This window comes from Tenrec ecaudatus, chromosome 6, assembly GCF_050624435.1.
Source record: "Tenrec ecaudatus isolate mTenEca1 chromosome 6, mTenEca1.hap1, whole genome shotgun sequence".
Taxonomy (NCBI): Eukaryota; Metazoa; Chordata; class Mammalia; order Afrosoricida; family Tenrecidae; genus Tenrec; species Tenrec ecaudatus.
In genome coordinates, this window is record NC_134535.1 from 95,678,528 (window position 1) to 95,699,409 (window position 20,882).

Sequence of the window (20,882 nt, forward strand, 5' to 3'; positions counted from 1 at the left end):
ATCATACACATCTGGCGTCGGGCATTGACAACACTTTCATGTCCTTAAGGAGGAAAAAGAACAGAGGAGCAAAGAGAAATAAACAGAAGATAGCTTCCAGTAATAGTTCCTCAATTCTGTGTGACTCTACTTAAGAGAGAAGGCTGGAGAGAGGCCTTTTCGAAGCAGAAGAATGGAGGGGAAGATGGATGTGGATGGAGTATAGAGAAAAGCAACGTTTGTTCTATCATGTACAATGTATAAAATACATTAAAAGGGTAAAATCTCCCTAAGTCAAACATTAAAAACAAATTTCTTTTCTGAATGATCTTTTAAAATGCTCATTTTCTCCTACCTACAATTTAATAACAATTCGTTCTTACAACATGGCCCAGCTTGATACTCACTCTCAAGAAGGAAACACAGAAGATATGGGGCTATAGCAAAGTGTGGAGACGAAATTACATGATGCCTGGCTATCAGAATAGCATCTCGGGTCTTAACGGCTTGTTTTCAAACAAGCAGCCATCTAAGTGAGATGTAATGTCAGTCCACCTGGAAGAAGCAACATTCGTGACCCAAGGATTGTAAATTAAGTAATCCATAGCCAGGGAGGAAATAATATCTGAGCTTAAATTGTGAGATTCTGGTTTGCAGATGGCTTGAGTGACAGTGGAGGCCCAAGATACGTTAGCCTGGGCTACACAGGAAATACGCCCTGGGGATTTCCCTTTCTCCATAATTGACGGATGGGAATAAACTGATTACTAAACAGAGTATTAGCAAGATGTCTGTAGGAGATCAGTGAAAAACCTGACTAGAAAGGTTAAAACCTTGTCAGTTGATTCCCCCTTCGATACACTTTGGGCCTGATCAGGTCCTCAATACTTTTTTGTTTGTTTTTTTTCCAGAGTGGGGTTTATCTTTGATGCATTTTGTTGTTGAGGGTAGCCCTCTTGAATTGTTGTTATGTGTTTTTTCCATTTTTTGGTTTATGAAACCCAGGATGGATAAACCTATAGAAATAACATGGAATACGGGGTAGGGGGATGAAGGGGAGCGGATATCATGGGGTTCAAGATGGAAAAATATTTTGTAACTGATTATAGTAGCAATTGCAAAATACTGCTTGATGTGATTGAACTGTAGAATAACATGATATCTGTAAGAGCTCCCAATAAAATGGTTTTTGGGGAAAAATAAGCAAAATACCCACTTGCTTTCTATATTTTTGCATGTGAAAATTTACTGTATATGATATAGGAGAATGAAATAAAACTTACATTTGACACATATGTTCAAAGTGAGTGGTGTAATTTGGCTCTTGAGAATGAATTATTTGCTATTTAATTCATACTCATCAGTTATTTTCAGAGAGAGTTCTTGAAGCGTCCTGGCTTTGTAAGGATTGCTATGGAAAGAGTCGTAGGATGACCCACTTCCACTCTTTCATTCGCTCTCACTGTCATGGAGGCGACACCCACTCCTAGTGACCCCCGGGGCAGAGGAAAACTGCCTCTGTGGGTTCCCGAGACCGCACTCTTTCTGGATGTAGGAAGCCTCACCTTTCACCTATGGGGTGACTTGTGGTTTCGAACTGCTGATCTTGTGCATAGGAACCCAATGCATTAACCACCATGTCACCAGAACTCCTCACTGTCCAGGCTGTACTGGTTATTTCCAAATGCATAGTTACTCAGCCCAAGGGGTGGCATTGTGCTGGGCACAATTGGGAATCATATATCATGCTGTTTAAACCTGAGACGAAGATCAAGCATTAGACGCCTGGTGGCACAGTGGTTGAGTACAAATGGAAAGAGTGGTGGTTTGTACCCACCAAGTGGCTCTATGGGTGAAGACCTGCCATATAATTGACAGCCAGGGCAGCCATCTGTAAAAGTTCTGCTGTTTCATAAAGGCTCACTGTGAGTCAGCATCTAGCAACAATCAAAGTAAAGGAAAGTTTTATAAATTCTGCAGAATTGATTATCAAGTGATTCTTAAACACAATGTTTGAACTAGAACTGATATTACAGGACCATACTTAGTGGATATTAATCCAATTCTGCAACATACTTCTTATGTATCATCTTTATTCCTCGGTTTCTTTGTGTATGAAATGGAGATACTAATGGCATCGGCCATGTAAGATTATCGTGTGTGTGTGTGTGTGTGTGTGTGTGCATCCTAAGCCCTCTGAACAAGGAGCCTGGTGGAGCTGGTGGGTAAGCATTGGACCACTTGCCACTCGGAAGGAGCAAATGCGGCCATCTCTGCCTGTAGAGATCCACACCTTTGAAACCTACAGGGTTTTTATTAGTCAATTCGTGGCCGTGGGTTTTAGGTAAACCCTTTGAGTTTATATTGCCTGTTGCTGCTGGCCTTTTATTGCTCACATTGAACTAGAATTCCATGTATACACCGCATAGTCATCACCTCTGTGGACCTCCTAGAGAGCAAGGAATGAACGTGCTAATCCATGTTGTCAGTACAGAAAAAAGAGGAATTGCTGTGAATTGCGACCTTCTGTCTTGAGTAGCCATAGATGAGAGAATGCTTGTTAAAGTCCCCTAGGTGAGCACAATATGCTTCCTCTAAAAGAAGAAGAATGACAACTAGTCTGCCCCGTGGGGGACCGGTTTGTTTGTGTGTGAGGCACGGGACCTTCTGAAGGAAGCAGCATCGGGTTCTGCTAAGCCACAGCAGAGGGCTGGCACCTCGGGATGCATCGTCTTTGATTCACAGGCTCAGTCCTTGGCCTGGGGAAGAATGGCGAACAAGTAGCAAGCGAGCTGGGATTTCTCACCTTTTTTGCTAGTTGGCCTAACCACTTGAAAGCATTGCTTACCATGATAACATCCCTCCTGAATGTTCTGGTTGACAGGTGCTGATGCTACTAGTTGTGCCAAAAAATTGCTAACCTATTAACTTTAGTTTAGAAACTAAAAAAAAAACATATTTTGGTGCATGATCATGCTGCTAAAGAATAGTCTCAAGAGTTTCAGAACTCATGGACACTTGGCATTTTTGCTTGTGTTGACGTACTTTCTCTTTAAGGTCATCTTTGTTGTCTCATTTCCAGAAGATAATGGCTTTTACCTTAAGCTGTGGGTCTTGGCCGCTTGTTTTTGACCTGCGCCCCATGGGTTTGTCAAGCATTTAGATCAGTGCTTCTCAGCCTTGATGTGCTCTAGCACCACCTGGGGCGCTTTAAAAAAAAGGATTTCCCTGGGCGCAGAGCCCAGACCAATGAATCACAATCCCCGGAGGTAGGTGGGTACAGACACTGGCAGTGTTTAAAAGCCCCTCCTCAGATAATTCTAGCACGACCCCCAGTTTCAGGATTGTTGATTCACGTATGATACTGAGATCTGCCCTATCAGGAGGGACTGACTGCTTGGTTGAAGACTGCTTGCCCTGGTGTATTAAGCAGTCATCGCAGCTGTTTACTCACTGGGCTGAGAGGACTGAGTGGAACTCTCTGATACTGCCTTTGCTAAGCCTTTGCGGATCATACTCTTTTGGCTGAGTGTTAATTTTTGTATGAGCACCACAACAAGCAGCCTCTTCTATATCCTCTCTAGTCTCCAATCTAGGACACCTGGTGGCACAGTAGAAAATGCACTGTGCTGCTAATCACAAGGTCATTAGTTTGAACCCACCAGCCGCTCAGCGGGAGAAAGTTGAAGCTGTCTACTCCTGTAGATGTTGAGGTGGAAAGGAAGGTGGTAGGAGGCGTTTTTCTACCTGAGCGCATCTGTCATCTCTGTGCTAGGTACTGACTGATTGCTTTCACTTCTTCCATGAAATGAACAGAGCAGTCACCTGGTAGATAAAAGCGTCAGTCCCTGGCAAAGATTTGGGTTCGTCTGCCCTGAGCTAGCGTGAGCCTCAGATCTTTCCTCATTCTCTCTTTTTTTTTTCTCTTAGCTATCCCTGCTCTGATGTATCGGATTCTACAAAGGCATGCGAATTTATACCTACCAGAATAGCTTTATCTTGAGCAGTAATTAAAATGCAATAAAATAAGTATGCTTGTTTCACTCTTAGGATAGAAATGTGAGGATATAAAAATATAAAGCTTATTTCTATCCTTTGAGTAGTCTCTGGAAACAGCCTTAAATGTTGCTCCAAGAAGAATCTATTGCCGCTGAGTTGACTTAAACTCAGAGGACTTGATAGAACAGAGTGGAACCTGCTTTGTGGGTTTCTGAGACTGTATATCTTTTGGGAAACAGAGAGCTTCATCTTAGTCCAGCAGAGAAGCTGGTGAGCTCACTGCTGACCTTGGGGTTAGCAGCCCAACCTGCCAAAACAAACAAACAAACACATTCACTCTCATGTTGAAATTGTCAAGGATTTTTCTTTACTTGAATTCACAAGCAATGTTCATGAAAGCAGCCAAGAGATCAAAGGATCTATTGCTAGGTAAATCTGCTGCACAGACCTCTTTTGAGTATTGAAGAGCAAGGGTGTTACTTTGATGACTAAGGTGCACCTGTCCCAAACCATCGTGTTCTCTACGTGCATCATGTGCGTGGGAAAGTTGGACACCGAATAAGGCAGACTGTGGACGAACAGCTGTATTTGAATTGTGCTGTTGAATTTTACTAAAACTTTGCCAGATATTAATCATAGACATTTCATAGCAGATGACAAAACATTAGAACAACATATAGTTTTATTCATTTTTCTAGTCATTTCTAGTCTACTCAGTCACTTGCTAAAACAACATATTTTCTTTAGCTGGGAGCTCCTCTGCCTCAGTCAATGATGGTGATAGTGATGCTGATGGAGAATTAAAATTTTTTAAAAAGTTAGAAATCATAATCACTCAAAGCAGAGATATCTACAAAGAAATAATTTTAAACATTTAATGTAATGAAAACTGTATTTAAACTAGATATCAGCTGGTTATTATAAACCATTTTATATTTAAAAAATAAGTATTAATATTACTATTAATTAGGGATGGCAATTATGGTGTTTTGCATAATGTCTTTGATTTAGATTATATATACATGCTTACTGGGACTCTTGTCCATTCTTTTCCATCATAAATTGTATGAGAGAAAGAATTAGCTTTTTGTCTTGTGTTTTTCATGCAGCATAAAATATCCTGTATGTGTGTGTGTGTGTGTGTGTCACACACATGGATAAGTCATTCTAAATTAACATCATTAGATATTTTCAATGTAGTGAGCATACACCTTTTATTCATACAAAGTGCTAGTAGGCCCAAATTTTACAATAATATGTGGCTTTCTTATTGCAGGTACATGTTGGGACTTGCAGCAATTCCAGCAGTTATACAGTTTTTTGGCTTTCTATTTTTACCGGAAAGCCCTCGTTGGCTTATTCAGAAAGGACAGACTCAGAAGGCCCGGAGGATTTTGTCTCAGATGCGTGGGAACCAGACCATTGACGAGGAATATGACAGCATCAAAAACAACATTGAAGAAGAGGAAAAAGAGGTTGGCTCAGGTATGTCCATGTCTTCCAGGAATTTTTGAACTACGTACTGGTTTCATTTTAAAAATTGTATTCTTTTATTTATTTATTTTTCCTCTAAAAATTATATTCTTTAACAAGTATTTAATATTTCTAAGCTGATGTACTGGTTTCAGGTACCTAACCAATTTAATTTAAAAAGCATTATGACAATGTTAAGAAACGAAGAAAAAAAACCACCTTCCATTTTGCCTCTAAAACCAGACAAGCACAACCTTGTTGCTGCTGAGTCAATTCCAATGCAAGGCAACCCTCTGAGTTACAGAGGAGAACTGCTTCCACGCCTTCAGATTAGTTTCTTGGCTGTAATATGGAAGCAGATCCCTAGATCTTTCTTCTGTAGCACTGTTGGGTGGGTCAGGCGGCCAGATTAGCAGCTAAGTGCAAATACTTGTTCCACCCCAGGGACCTCTTAATGTTACCAAACCACAACCACGCTTCTTGCTGCAGTTTATTGGAATAGTGACTGTGGATAGTGCAGGACAGCCAAGTAGGATCGCCAAGCCCTTTGTCTTGATGGAAGTAAACTGTAACCTCTCTCCCCCGTGGAACAGCGTTGTGGGTTGAGCCACTCGCCTTTTGGATAGCAGCAAGTGCACTGTCAGGGTCCCCTCAGTGCTGCTGCATTCCAGTAATTGCTAGTTTTATATTTGTACACCCTTCTAAATGGCACGGTTATTGCACCATTGTAGAGGTATATGTATTTTGGTACATATTTATATATCTATAATTGATTAAGAAGGTTAACATGTTCAGCTGCTAACCTAAAAGCTCAAGACCACCCAGAGATGGCTTGAAAAATAAAGTTCTGTTGATCTGCTTCCAAAAAACAGCCACTGAACACTGGCGTACAGTGCTACTCTGTTGCACATGGAATAACCATGAGTGAGTCTAGTACTTGGTGATAGGGTATTTTAAAAAATTATATATATATATATAACCTGCTATATAGTACAATCTGTGAAAGCCACAAACTGTGGAAGGTATAAATACAGAGAAATAGAGAAAGACAATTAATACTTTCCACTAACAGGAAAATAGGAAAGTGGTAAGCCTACGCTTTCCGTACCAGATTCCGGCTCTCACAGGTTTCACGTAGTATTCCGAGAGTTGGAATTGGTGGGAATAGCTTCTTTTCTTGGTCTTGGACATTTTCTGCCTTTGACAGGGTGCAACCTGAACATTTTTTTTATCCCTCTCAATTAATGGACAACATTCGCTTATCTTCTCTGACAGGTTTTTTCTCTTACACAGGGTTTTGTGTGTGTGTGTGTGTGTGTGTGTATTCTTAATCCCCCATATTAACCAAAAAAAAAATCACAATATGAACCATTGTCAAAATGAAGTTCTCCAGTAAAAATTATTATTTTATTTGTGGTGCTACATTAATTTCTATAAAGAATGTGAACACCTTATATAAATTTGGAATAATTTTGTCTTTCCTTGTTTTCCTTAAAATGTCTAATTAGGTAGATGTGTAATTAAAAAAATAGGTGTTAAACCAAGAAAAAGAACTTTCCAGTTAATTTATATTGACAGATTTTATTCAGAGAAGAAATCAATAGGGCTTTAGGAATCAACAACAAAGTGGTGTCTGACCTTGACGATCTGACTGGTAGCCAGTCTGCAAGATAAAAAGGACGGCGAAGGAAGATACTGCCGTACGTACTGCCTGCGAACAGTGGTGGCTATTGTCTCCCTCTGCCAAGTTGGTCTTTCTCATGGCCTTGCTGTGCATTGATTGGCAGCTCCAGTGGAGGTTATTACTTATATTAGCCACATTGTTTTTCATAGCTAAGGAAATCTCTCTTTCTCTCTCTCTACCCCTCTTTCCTTCTCAGCTCTATCTACCCTCTCCTCTCTCTCTACCTTTGTGGAGATAAGAGGAGCTTCAAAATCCCTGGGAACAAAATCTATCTTTCAGTTTCATTTTTCCATGAACTTCTTGAGGTTCCCTTGCATGTTAAACAGAACTCTTGGATGTCCGGTGACTCATTACCATTTGGGAAAGGCTGAATACTGCGCCTTTCTGAAATAATGGAGTGAACATTTTATTAGCTACGTACTACTAAAGTCAACTTTATACAGCAGAACAATAATACAATATGACTTTCTTGTTGAGACCAAATCCCCAACAAATGTGGGCTCATTCTAGGTGAACGTTGTTTATACTTTGGGAGCATCTAACACATGCCTGGCATTTTCTATATTTCCAAACTGTCACCTTAGTGGTGGTACTGAGGAGAAATATTCTTTACATCACATTTACAACCTATAACATGGGATTTATTTTAAGAAGTAACATTTTTTAAAAGGCCTGTGGAACAATGGTTAAATGTGCAGCGGCTATCCAGAAGGTTAGCAGTTCAAATCCATCATCAACTTCTCAGGAAAAAGATGTGACCAGCTGCTTCTGTAAAGATTGCAGCATTGGAAACCCTACTGGGCAGGCATACTCTGTCTATAGAGCAGCTACAGGTTGAAATCAATTCAACAGCAAAAGGTTTGCTTTTGATTTTTGTTTAAATTATATTATACTTTCTTCTCTATTGCCCTTAGTGTATAGCTTGAATAGAATGCAAATGTGATGTTTCATAACTAGTACAGTTAAAACCCATGCCTTAATTAAGTGTAAGTAGAAGAACTTTTCAGTGTATAGGGCTAGATTCAGTATTATAATTTAGTCATTTAAATTAAATTCATTAAATATTATGTTTAGAATTATTTCATTAGCTTATACAAAGGTTAAGGCACCAACTTAATAAAAATAGTTCCTCTTATTTTTGGATAGAGATGCTCCTGATTTTACTACATGGTGTTAAACAGGTGGATTCATTTTGACCAACTGAAAACTTATCACACAGGTCTAATTAATGCATTTGTGCATGGTGCACTGTTTGAGTTTCACGCCTGATTGGAATGTGTCACCAATGAGTTTTCCTTAGAAATTTAAGACACATAGGATTGTAATTATTATAATCACCCGCTTTAGACTTGTGGACATCTTTAGGAGCACTGTTGTTTGGATGTAGATAAAAGTTTACTTATTTACCAGTTTCTTAGTACTGCCTTACAGACACAGGCTTTTGATAATACTGTAATGTTACCCATTGGAGTCTAATGGCATTGGCTTCGTGCTTGGGTTCATACCTGAGACTTTGAAACTAATGAATGCATAATCTATCCATTTGTATTATTTGAAATACTATCATCTTGCTTGATTTTTAAAACTAAAGATATTTTGACTAAAGAATATTCAATAGTGTGGACATACCACATTTTGTTAATTCATTCCTCTGTTCGCAGACACGTATTGTTTCTACCTTTTGGCTAGTATGAATAAAACTGCAGAGAACACTGTTGTGTATTTATTTATTTGCGTCCTTTAAGTTCTTTTGAGTTTAGACCTAGAATAAAATAACCAAGCCATGTTTCTTGGTTACCTTTACCCAAGACTGCCAAACTGTTGTACACAGCAGCTGCACCATCAACAAGATTCAAGCTCGCCAGTTCCTTTGCCCCATGCACTTTTGGGGGAAGTACAGAATTAATAGTTTCTTGGGATGAATCTATGCAGCCTGATTTTCCAGTGGTACATGCTGACGATGATTTTTTGCTCTTTTATGGTTGAGATACTCTACGACAGTTAAATATGATCTGTGCGGGTTGGATTTTTAATGTCCAGGATGGATCCCTGTTTGGCACAAATGGTGAAGCACTGGTCTAGTAACGGCAAGGCAGGTAGAACCTAGCCAGATGCACTGAGAAATCTGGCCTGGTGATCTCTGTCAGAGAGGCACGGCAGGGGTCGCACCTGTAGAATAGTTCTGCTGTCCACCCGTCGGGTCACTGTGAGTCAGATTCAGCGGTAGGGCAACTAACACCAACACTATGTCCAGGAACAGAGTCTCTGCCAGTTTTTGGTTGGAAAATGGATACCACTACTGGTGTCTGTTTCCATTGTGGATACACGCACATGAAGTAAGAGCTAACATCCTGGCCCAGAGAAGACAAGTCAGCGATTGTGCTGGAGGGTTACAGAGGGGCCTGGCTTCTTCCGTGCATCCTGGGCAGATGAATGCTAAACCTGGGATCGGTAGGCAATGGCGTGCAGGTGTAGTTGACTGAAGGGAAGAATCAACATAGTCACGACAGAATATTCCACTATTTGAGGAGAGTAGAGAGAAGTTGTGTTTCCTATAAGGATGGATGTTTTATTGTTAGGGAAGGAGGATACCTTAGCTGCCTATGAGCATGACCAAAAGGTATTATTTTGATTCAGGAAACCATTCTTTGGGAGCTTCCCAGAGACTTTGTAACTTTCATGGCTGCGGTATTTGCTTATGTGATCCTTTGCCTCCCCTAGGGTTTTTTCCTCTTGTAGGTCATTGCATGCAAATTTAATATTTTTGAGGAAAGTAGGCATAATCACTGATAATGTATTGGTTATCTTAATTTCATAATTTGAGATGTCAACGCATACGGCATTTGTGACTCCCGCCTTGTCAGCAGCAGAGGTGAGAAGCCTTCGGGTCATGCTGTGAACAGGATTGGATTGTAATGGGACCCCATCTCTTCTGCGCATGCCGGTCAAGTCTTGTGTGTATTCTCCAGTGTAGTTAATTTACAGAAAGGATGAAAAAGCCATTTGTACAAGCAGCAGCAAACGTTTAGCCTTCATGTGTGCACCACACTGTTTACGCATCCAGTAGTTCTAATAAGTGCCAGCCGAACAAGCAACAGCTTGCTTTGGAAAACTCCCTGGTGCAGGAGGCAGAGAAGTGGATCTCCTGTCCCTATCCCAAATGTACATTGCCGAAAGGGTCTTGGGAGAATCAGCGAGCCACAGTATCTTTTTAGAATTATTGTAACAATATCTAGGTCTGGATTTTTTTTCACGTATATGAGGAAGAGTTAGGTGCTTTGGTGGTGCAGTGGTTCAAGTAGTCTACTGGCAACCAGAAGGTCAGCAGTTCAGACCCATGAGCTCCTTTGCAGGAATAAGATGGGGCAGTCTGCTCCTATTGGGACATGTATAGAGTAGTTCTATCTTGTCCTGCAGGGTTGCTGCCTGTCAGAATCAACAAGAAGGCAATGGGTTGGCGAAAAGTATCTATTTTCAATTTTTTAAATGATTCTAAAGGCTATCTAGCATTGTTTCATTCAAAAATATTTATTTAGTGACTCAACAGAGCTGAGAATATTGGCAGTAAGTTATAGAAGGTGCTAGCCATTATTTTATGAGGCACTCAATAATAAATTAAAAGTAAATACCCATAACTAAAGACTGTGATAATATTTTAAGAAAATAAACACTATCATAAAATACTTAGAGAGGGACTAAAATTGGCTTAGTTTGGATGGGATGGTTAAGAGGGGTGACTGAGGTGGAGAATCTTGAAGGATAAAGAATCACTAGTGTAGAGGACTGGGGGGAAGAGTGTTGTAGATGGAACAGAAAATGCAAAAGTGTATGCATTGTGAAATGGAGCAGGTCCATTGAGTAGGCTTGATCATGGCTGTAAAGAGTACACATACCAGAGTTTGAAGACACTGCAACAAGAACGATTAGCCCCAAGTTGACAAGCCAAGTGATATGAACTGGGTAGAACAATAGTACTTTCAGAATTGAAAGCATATTTACAAACAAATTAGTCTCATCATTTTGTTACATATCTTTTATGTTTCATCTTCCTAGTTTATTTCATGGTCCATAGAAGTGTAATCACGGCATTACTTGTATATAATGTGTGAGGAGATAGATACCAGAGAGAGATCTAGGTATTTTACTTGAAGTAGTGACTCAAAAGCTTCTTTGCTTCGCTTCAAAGACAAGTGAAGCACAACGGACCCTTTCAGGCATCAGGCGGCCTCAGTAAGGTCACATTTTACTAGAACTTTTATGTTGTGTCTTAGAAATTAACAGAAGTTTGTATTCTGTGTCCTACACAGTACTTATTTATTGTCTTTGATGTATCACTATATAATGCTCACCCCTTAGAGTATGCATCTCTCAATTGGACAAGCATGAACTTAAAGAATTTGGGAGTTTTCCATGTGGGCCAATCTTTTAGGCAAGGTATTAAAATAGGGTCTGGTCATTATCACCAGATGGTCATCTCTTAATTTACTGGTCATATAGAAACGCAATAGAAGTTCTCATGGTGTAGCAGGTTACACAACTGCAAGTGAATGAACTGCTAACTGGGAGATCCGCAGTTCAAACCCCAGAGCCTAGTCACTGCAGGAGACTGTTCCTGTGAAGACTCATTCTCAAAAATCCAGAGGGACAATTCTACTCTGTCCTATAGGGCTACTCTGAGTTGACATTGACTTGACAGCTGAGGTATAGAAGCGCAAAGAATCTTTAGCAGGGTTTTTTCATTTCTGATAGTTAATAATTTTCTCCCACAATAAGTTAAATGGACGGACTAAAGAGGATTCTTTTGAAGGGAGTGTGGAATGAGCTAGAAATTAAGATGATGTATATCATATGTTATCTTACTACTCTATTTGAAACCTCATTTCCATCAAGTTGATTCCAACTCATAGCGACCCTAGAGGATTAGAGTAAAATTGCCTCTTAGAGCTTCTAAGATTGTGAATTGTCACAAGAACTCGCAGCCTCATCTGTCACCAGAGGAACTGCAGGTGGATTCGAACCACTGATCTTGTGCTTGGCATCTCAACCATTTTGATAAAAACAAACAAACCACAACTCACTATCCTTGAGTCCATTCCAACTCAGAGTGATTCTACAGTTTTGATTGTGCCAATTAATTTTTTTCTCTTCTGTTAGTTATCTTTCACCAGAGAGTAACAGGGGTGTTCAGCCTGGCTGTAAAAATGGCTCAGAGTGGCCGGAGGGGAAGCCTAAAATAAAGCTCCAGCTCTTCTGTGGACAGTGAAGATTAGGCAGGACCATTGGAGAGAAAACAAACAAGAAAGTCTTTCTCAGAGAAACAGGCAAGTGGCGCAATAAGATAACAGGAAGGAAAAGAAGCCAGGGAAGGAATCGATGTTCTGAGATCAAATGCAACAACAGGTTGACTCCGGAGGCATGAATTGTAGTTTTCAATGAAGAGCAGCCTCTTAAAAAATCTCTGACAGAAGAACAATTCGGGCTGGTGGTTTAGAATTGATGGCCTATGGTTAGTAGCCCAATGTGTAACCACTAAAGGTTCCTAAGCAGAAGGACAATTCAGGGAAGATAAAATGGTTTATGATTTAAAAAAAAATCATTCTATTGGGGGCTCATACAGCTCTAATCACAATATATCCATCCATTGTGTCAGTATTTACATCTCAAAGGACATGTTACATGGGTAGAGGCTGCAGTCTCCCTTCTCCTTTACTCTTTTACTCACACCCCTCTTTTTGCTCTTTTTTTTTTTTAAGATGATCTATTTTATTAGAGTAGACTGATCACACATGGTCCAAGAAAACTCAAATAGCACACCAAATAGAATCAGATGTTAAAGACTGGTCTTCAAACATCACAGCCAGTGATGCCTCGTTTGTCTATGATCTCGCCAATATAAAGCCACGTCCACACGCCAGTGGCCACCAAACCACTCAGCAGCGCTTCCTTAACTGTGAGCTGTTTGAAGCGACCAGTCTTAGCACGATGGACTACTTTTCTCAGGCTCTGAGTAGCTGCAGGGATCTCAGCAGGGGTTGGGGGAACCAGCTCCACCCTGGCACAGTGCCAACATGTGGCCAATTGAGGCTTCGAATAAGTCACAGCAGCGTTTACCATCCCCGGGGCCTTCTCCACCAAGTTACGGATAAACTGGGCCATCGTTCTAGGAGAGAAAGCCGTGGCCCGAAACGGCCGGTTGAATGTCACCTCCTGGAAGGCTTTTTGTTCTTAACAAAAACAAAAAACAAAACCTTATTGGGAGCTCTTAATATCTCTTATCACAATCCATATAGTCATCCAGTGTGTCAAGGACATTTGCACATTGCTGCCATCATTTTCAAAGCATTCTCTTCCCACTTGAGCCCCTGATATCAGCTCCCATTTCTTCCCTTCCTCCCCCTGCCCACCCTCCCTCACAAACCCTTGATAAGTTATAGATTATTATTTTCATATCTTATATCATCCTCCATTTCCCCTCACCCACTTTTTCATTGCTTGTCCCCCTGGGAGGTGGGTATAGGTTGATCCTTGTGATCGATACCTCCTTTCTTCCCCTCCCCTCCCCTAATCCTCCTGGTATCTCTAGTCTAATTGTTGGCCCTGAGGGGTTTATCTACCTTGGATTCCCTGTGTTGCGGGCTCTTATCTGTAGTGGTGTGCATGTTCTGGTCTAATCCAATTTGTAAGGTAGAATTGAGGTCATGAGACAGTGGGAAGGAAGCACCAAAGAAATAGAGGAAAGCTGAGTGTTTCAACAGTGCTATACTGCACCCTGAATGTCTCATCTCTTCCCTGTAACCTTCATTGAGGGGATGTCCAGTTGTCTACAGATGGGCATTGGGTCTCTACTCCATGTCCCCACCCCTTCACATTGGGTATGATTTTGTTCTGGGTCTTAGATGCCTGACACCTGATCCCATCAATACATCATGATCACACAGGCTGGTGTGCTTCTTCCATGTAGACTTTGTTGCTTCTGAGCTAGGTGACTGCTTGTTTATCTTCAAGCCTTTAAGACCCTAGATGCTATATCTTTTGATAGCTGGGCACCATCAGCTTTATTCACCTCATTTGTTTAGGCACCCATTTTGTCTTCAGCAATAGTGTCAGGTAGGTGAGCATCACAGAATGCCGGATTGTTAGAACAAAGTGTTCTTATGTTGAGGGAGTACTCAAGTTGAGACCCAATGTCCACCTCCAACCTTAATCCTTAACATATAGTTAAGTTATAACTGTAACAATAGTACATAGTTCTGTTCCCTTCCCATTATATATACACATATGTATATGCCTGTATTTAGACCTCTATAAATATCCTTTGCCTCCTGGTTATTTCCTGTATTCCCTTTATTTCCTTTTACAATTCAGTTGTCCCACCATCATGTTCAGCCTTCATTCAGGTTTAGTAATTCCTCACTGCTATATTGCCCTTGATTAAGCCCCACTAGGCATCCTATGCCCTTCTTTCCATTGATTTTAGTTCACTTGTTGTTCCCTTGTCCCTGGGTTGGTTTCTCCTCCCTCCCTCCCTCCCCGCCTTCCTTTCTCTCACCTCCCCTTCTCCCATATCCCCCCTGGAACCGCTGGTCCTGTTCTTTTTATCTCTGAATTATTTTTTCCACCTATCTTATCTGGATAGACATGCAGACACATTAATAAGCGCAAAAACCAGGCAAAGCCAAATAAAACAACAACGGAAGTTAAGACCAACAAAGCAATAAAACAACAACAACAACAACAAAAAGAAAGCCAATGACAAAAATGGAAAAGCCTATGAATAGGTCAAGGTCTGATGGGGTGCCACACTCTGTCTCCAAAGTTTATTTTTGGTATTTCCTGGGCATTTCATCACTTTGTTCCTATTGCTACTCTGTTGCATGCCCTTAGTGTTTTGCCCCAGCGTGATGGGGTCTGGTTGTGCATAATTCCCGCACTGTGTCTCCAGTGTCATCCCCTGCAGTACTATGGTTTAGTGAGGGAAGTCATGTCTCCTGGTGCTGCGGGCCTTATTGTCCTCTCTGTGCGTTGGACCTATCTATTGGTTCCTTGGTACACACCGGTATGTTGTATTCATGTCTTGGTACATCAGGTTGAAGCCTGGTCTGTCTCTCCCTTACATGTGGAGATATAAACTATACCCTCCCCTTGGGTGGGTTTGTACCCTGCTTACCATTCCCGCTTTCCCCCCTCCCCTAGCACCCATGTCTTTTTTTTTTCTCTTTCCCCCTCTTATTTAATTGACTGCTGTAAGTATCCCTAGATTGGGTTTGGCCTCTGCCATAGTTGCTGGACCTCACCCCAGGGATGTTTGTATATAGTAGCTTTTCCCCTATGTCCGGTTTTTTGGTTGTTTTTTTTTTTTTTTAAGTTTAGTTCAGTGGACTTGTGTTGTACTGTCCTTTTGTGCTTGGCCTACTTCACTTAGCATGATTTCCTCTAGTTCCTCTCATGCGAGAATGTGCTTCATGCGTTCACCACTGCTTTTAGGGATGAGTAATACTCCATTGTGTGTCTGTACCACAGTTTTTTGATCCATTTGTCTGTTGATGGAAATTTCGGTTGTTTCCAAATTCTTTCAATTGTGAACTGTGCCACGATGAACGTTGAAGCACAGATGTCTGGCCATGGTTTTTTTCTTGCCTCTTCTGGGTATATATCCAGTAGGGGGATTTCTGGGTCACATAGTAACTCAATTTCCATCTGTTTTAGATATCACCAAATCGATTTCCATAGTGGCTATACATACCTACAGGTCCACCAGCAATGGATGGGAGTTCTTATCTCACCAAAGCCCCTCCAGCACTTGTTGCTTTCTAATTTTTGAATTGAACTATCTTTGAGGGTGTTAGGTGATATCTTGTTTTAGTTTGCATTTGTCTTCTGACTAATGATTGGGAACATTTTCTCATGTTTATTGACCATTCTGATTTCTGCCCCTGTGAAAATTCTGTTCAGGTCCTTTGCCCACCTCCTCAGTAGGCAATTAGTATTTTTCTTCTTAGAAGCTAGCAAAATATTGTAGATTTTAGTAATAAGGCCTTTGTCTGATGTGTCATTGCTAAAGATGTTTTCCAAGTCTGTGGGCTCTTTTATTACCCTCCTTGAGGATTCTTTCGATGTATACAGGTGTTTTAGCTTTGATATATTCCATTTGTCAATTTGTGCCTCCTCTGTGTTTGTGTCCTTCCCTATTTCTGATAGCCGATCTATTCCCTGCGCCAAAGTTCTCAGGTTTGCCCAATTCCCTCATTGATGGCCCTAAGAGTTTGAGGTTTTACCTCAAGGTCTGTAATCCACCTTGAGTTTATTCTTGTGCATGGAGTGAGGTAAAGGTCTTGCTTCATTTTTCTGCAGGTAGATGCCCCTTTTCCCCCAGCACCATTTATTGAAGAGGGCATCCGCTTCCCATTTGATATTTTGTGGGCCCTTATAAAAAATCAATTGTCTGTATGCTGATGTTTTTATTTCTGGGTTTTCAGCTTTTTTCTGTTGTTATACCAGCACCACCCTGTTTTGATGGGACTTTTTCCCTGAGAAAAATAGTTGTGTTATATGTTCCATATACAAAGTTATGTACATTTGTGTTTGTAGCTCATAACCATTTTCAAGATAGATTTATTGAAATTGAGTATCAGTGAGGAAGTTAGCCCTGATCTTTGGTCACTATAATTATACTAAGACATATTTGAGAAGTAGCAACACAAAAGGCACTCCCTTATGTTTCAGAATGAAATTCATTCCTACACCTGTCTTGCAGTGCAGTGAGATTATCTATGCACAAACATTCCAGCCACCAAGATTTGCAGTGTTTAAGTTTTTTCAACCAATGGGCTAAGAAATCTGGGTGAATGTTGGCTGTGTTTGCCTTTATAATGTCTATCCCTGAAGGAAAGGGCATTGTGGGGCGTGGAATTTATTCATGATCCTTTGTGAGTTCAGTTTGAGACATGATTTGCCATACCTTCAGCTTTGGGTGGGGGTTTTACCTTCCAGTGTATATAGCAAGCAATAGCTGCCTCTCTCTCTTTTTCTGCCTCCAGTGATTTTTGCAATTAGATCATCAAGGCTTATCTGCTCATAAGTCATTTTCTTTTCCTGTGAATTGGTATTGTCTGTGGGCCATTTCAGCAAGTCGTATCTTGCAGCGAGGTCATAGAGGGTAGATACTTGTCATATTTTGATAGAAATTCTTCCAAAGTTTCTTTAGAAATCCAATCTCATCTTAATGACATTGCAGTAGGAACTCATTGCAGGCAACGTCTGTGCACTTAAAGGAAAGGCATCTTTTCCCCCAATACATTTTTAGTGGCCTTCTTGTGTTTCTTAGTGATACATGTGTTTATTTACTGCATGAACTTGAAATATATATGGACATGTTGTTTCTCAGCAAGGTGACCCACAGTTTTCTGAAAATTGACGAGGAAAGCATTTCTATGTTTAATATCACAGAGGCTATAAAGGGTCATGTGAGTCAGAATCTGCTCATTGGCAGTGAGTTTGGTTTGAGTTTATTCCAAAGTAATAGAAACTGTTGAAGTGTGAGAGTGTTGCTTTATGTCTCACATGGTAAAGCGTAGTTAACGACAGATGGCCAAGTCAAAAGCTCTTTTAATTCTCCATCCTTAAGAAGCTATAGCTGAAGCACTATTAAAAACATATGCAAAGTTAGTAAAGTTTATTTATAGGTATAATGACTTATTTAAAAGAAACTAATTCAGTATAGACTTAAAGACAATTTAAAAGAAACTCTTTAATGCATTGTAACCTTAAATAAGTGTTGCCTTTGAGTTTGTAAACCCCAGAGGACTTTTAGGCAAAATTGGAACAGTTCTTGGATTTTACATGAAAATGTCATTGATGTTCTTGTTGTGTGGGGATCACGGACAGCACAGAGGTTGATTGCCACTCTGCATACTCATGGGGGAAGGAAACTCTTTCCAGATGACTTGTAGGCGTTCAGGTCATTTTCCTTGATTTCTTTTGAGAATCGGGATGGTCTTGGAAGTAGCTGCTAACACTTGAAGGCGTTGTATTTGTTGCTTTCCTGCTAAGATATGTGCTAAAATCCACCTTTCACAATAAAAAAATCTGTACTTAAAGAATTTTGCTGTGCCAAAGTTTTCTTTCACGAAACCCAGCTCATCGTGAAGATGTTGCTACCTTATTAATGGCCCTTGTTTAATACCATCAAACAGAACGGGGGAAAATGAAGACACTGTAAAAAATATATAGTTCCTGAGTTCCTGCTTGAGGGGAGTCCATTTTCAAGGTAACACCAAATCCATCATTCAGAGCAGGTGATAGTCCACTTTGTAAATAAAGCCTTGGTCTGGTGATTTTCCCTCAAGATAGAGGAAATTGCTGTGCTCTTTAAAGGACACCTAATCTTTGGAGAAGTTTAGGAAGAGAGCTGATGAAAAAAAACCCACTTCTCCCATTTCAAGTGGGAATGGAAAGAGATAACCGCAAGCTTTGGACTTTTGGGGGCTAACAGGACAAGTCTATCTGTTAATGGACTTTAGGACCAAAATGTTCTTAGCCGTGTCAGTTGCTACAGGAGGGAACTGACTCTTCACAGTATCTAAAGGGGTCTTTTGGAATCTTTCTCAAAAATCAGAACAGTCCCTCCATAGGTTTTTATGGTTTTTGCCTAACAGCTTATATTGGGTTTGGATTTGAAAGACAAACTGGACAATTATTTTCTCCTTTCAATGTTTTTCTCTTCAATCTGTCTTCTCTGCCTCAGACCCTCTGAATCCTCTGGTATACCCTTTGAGCAGTATTTGTAATCAGTAGTTCTCTATAGTAACATCAGCTCCACATCCTAGTCAAGTTACTTTTCAAGCACCCATCTTCCTTGAAATGCAGTAGCCTTTGATAAGAAGACGTGCTTCAGTAGGAAAGATTAAGGAGAAAATCATTAGGTTTAGAAAGCCAATATAGCAACTGACTGCTATAGATGTCTGTTTCAGTACTTCTTTCCCCCTTTGGATTTTTCAAGGTGCCTACTTACACTGGCTTGTACTCAGCTAGGTCTACATCTCTGCCAGTGGAACCAGTACTTTGCTATGTAGTTTGGACATTGCTGTGCCATCAAGTTCTGGTGTCTAGAGACCAATGTGACAGACAGAAACTTCCCCATAGAGCAATCCGGTTCTCAACCTTCCTAATGCCTCAACCCTTTAATACAGTTCCTCATATTGTGGTGACCACCCCCAACACACCATAAAATTATTTTCCATCCCCACCCTCAGCCAGTCCTGGGGCTTTGGGGCTTGGCTCAAGGGGAATCCCTGTGGGACATGGGGGTACAGTGAATGGTATGACCCTTTGCTGGGCTTGCGTACACAGGGTATGCTGGGCCCCTCTAGGGTTTCTGTATGGGCTCCAATAAATTTCTTCCCTTTTGCTTAAAAACCCTCCAAAATTATTTTCGTTGCTACTTTATAAATGTAATTTTGCTACTGTTACGAATTGGGCGACCCTGTGAACGGAGCATTCGACCCCCAAAGGGGTTGCGACCCACAGGTGGAGAACTGCTGCCATGGTTCGCTTATCTGTAATCATTACAGAAACCAATCACCTCAGGCCTGGGTTCTGCAGTGCCCCTGGGTGGGTTTCAACCAATAACCTTTTGCTTAGCAAGAACCACTTCAAATGTTTTTGTTTTAACTTGGGCTCCTTAGAGTATCAAAGACCCACTGCTATGGAGTTGATTTGGACCATAGCAACCCTGAAGGACAGAGTAGACCTAGCCCTGTGGTTTCTGAGATTGCCAGTCATCACGGGAGTAGAAAGCCTCATTTTCCCTCCTCAGAGTGGCTGGTGGTTTCTAACTGTTGACTTTGCAGTTAGCAACTCAACACAAAAATAATAAAACTGGTCTTTATTCTTGGACTCTACTGCATCTTCCTTAAGAACGTCTTCTTTTTCTGAAGGCAAAGAACTAAAAACATCAGCACCCCGCCCCCTCAAAAAAAGAAAGTACAAGACCATAGACCTTCTAAGTCAATTGACAAAATAGTTAATCATTTCCACCTTGAAGGACCTTACCCCTCTCCCTCTCCCGCGCCCTCTCTCTCTCCCTCCCTATCTCCCCATTCTTGCCGTCATTGCCTTGGCTGTTTCCGATGCTCATCTTCTGTGCTTGGGTTGCAGTGTCTTCAGCAGTTCTGCTGCCTTTGAGTCTAGGATATGCTCCATCAATTCAGAGTCATATTTCAGTGCAGATGGATCATGCCTCCCCCCCTTCTTCAAGTGATATAACTTGGTAGCAACCTTCCTTTAAAACCTGACCTTAATTTAGGTTCCCTGATTGGTTTTACTAGAGCCAGACTCCATCACCATTACCATTACCAAGAGAGACAGGCAGAAGCAATCAGTGGCTTAGTGCTTTCTGCTACAAGGAAGGGAGGAGATGGTGAGGGACAGATCTGAGGAAGTAGGGTACAGTCAGAACAACGCACCATGAGGCTGAACTTTACTATTTACCCAGTGAACTCTGCAAAGGAAAATGTAAATACTGCCTTACAAAAAGCAATTATATTAAAATTTCAGAAATATCAGCATAATAGGGTCTGTTCTGTGCAAAGAAGGGCTTTTGTTACTGTTTTAGAGAATTTAGGCAGCTCATTATTCAATACGCTTTTTAGAACCCATATTTTCAACTTTTTCACCCTCCTTAGTCTAATAGATGATGTTGTACAAGAGAAGAAAGTGTACAAATTAGATAGGTTAAAAAAAAAAGCAA

General features: G+C 40.8%; 1 protein-coding gene and 1 pseudogene across 1 annotated transcript in view; one reads left to right on the forward strand and one right to left on the reverse strand.

Annotated features, from left to right (window-relative positions):
• Window positions 1-20,882, forward strand: part of SLC2A13 (solute carrier family 2 member 13) — a 380,204-nt gene that overhangs the window by 86,729 nt on the left and 272,593 nt on the right. The window contains exon 3 of the mRNA XM_075551886.1: window positions 5,255-5,463. Coding sequence (XP_075408001.1) covers window positions 5,255-5,463 — 209 coding nt within the window. The remainder of the gene's footprint in view (window positions 1-5,254; window positions 5,464-20,882) is intronic.
• On the reverse strand, window positions 12,980-13,291 carry LOC142451104 (ATP synthase F(0) complex subunit g, mitochondrial pseudogene; annotated as a pseudogene).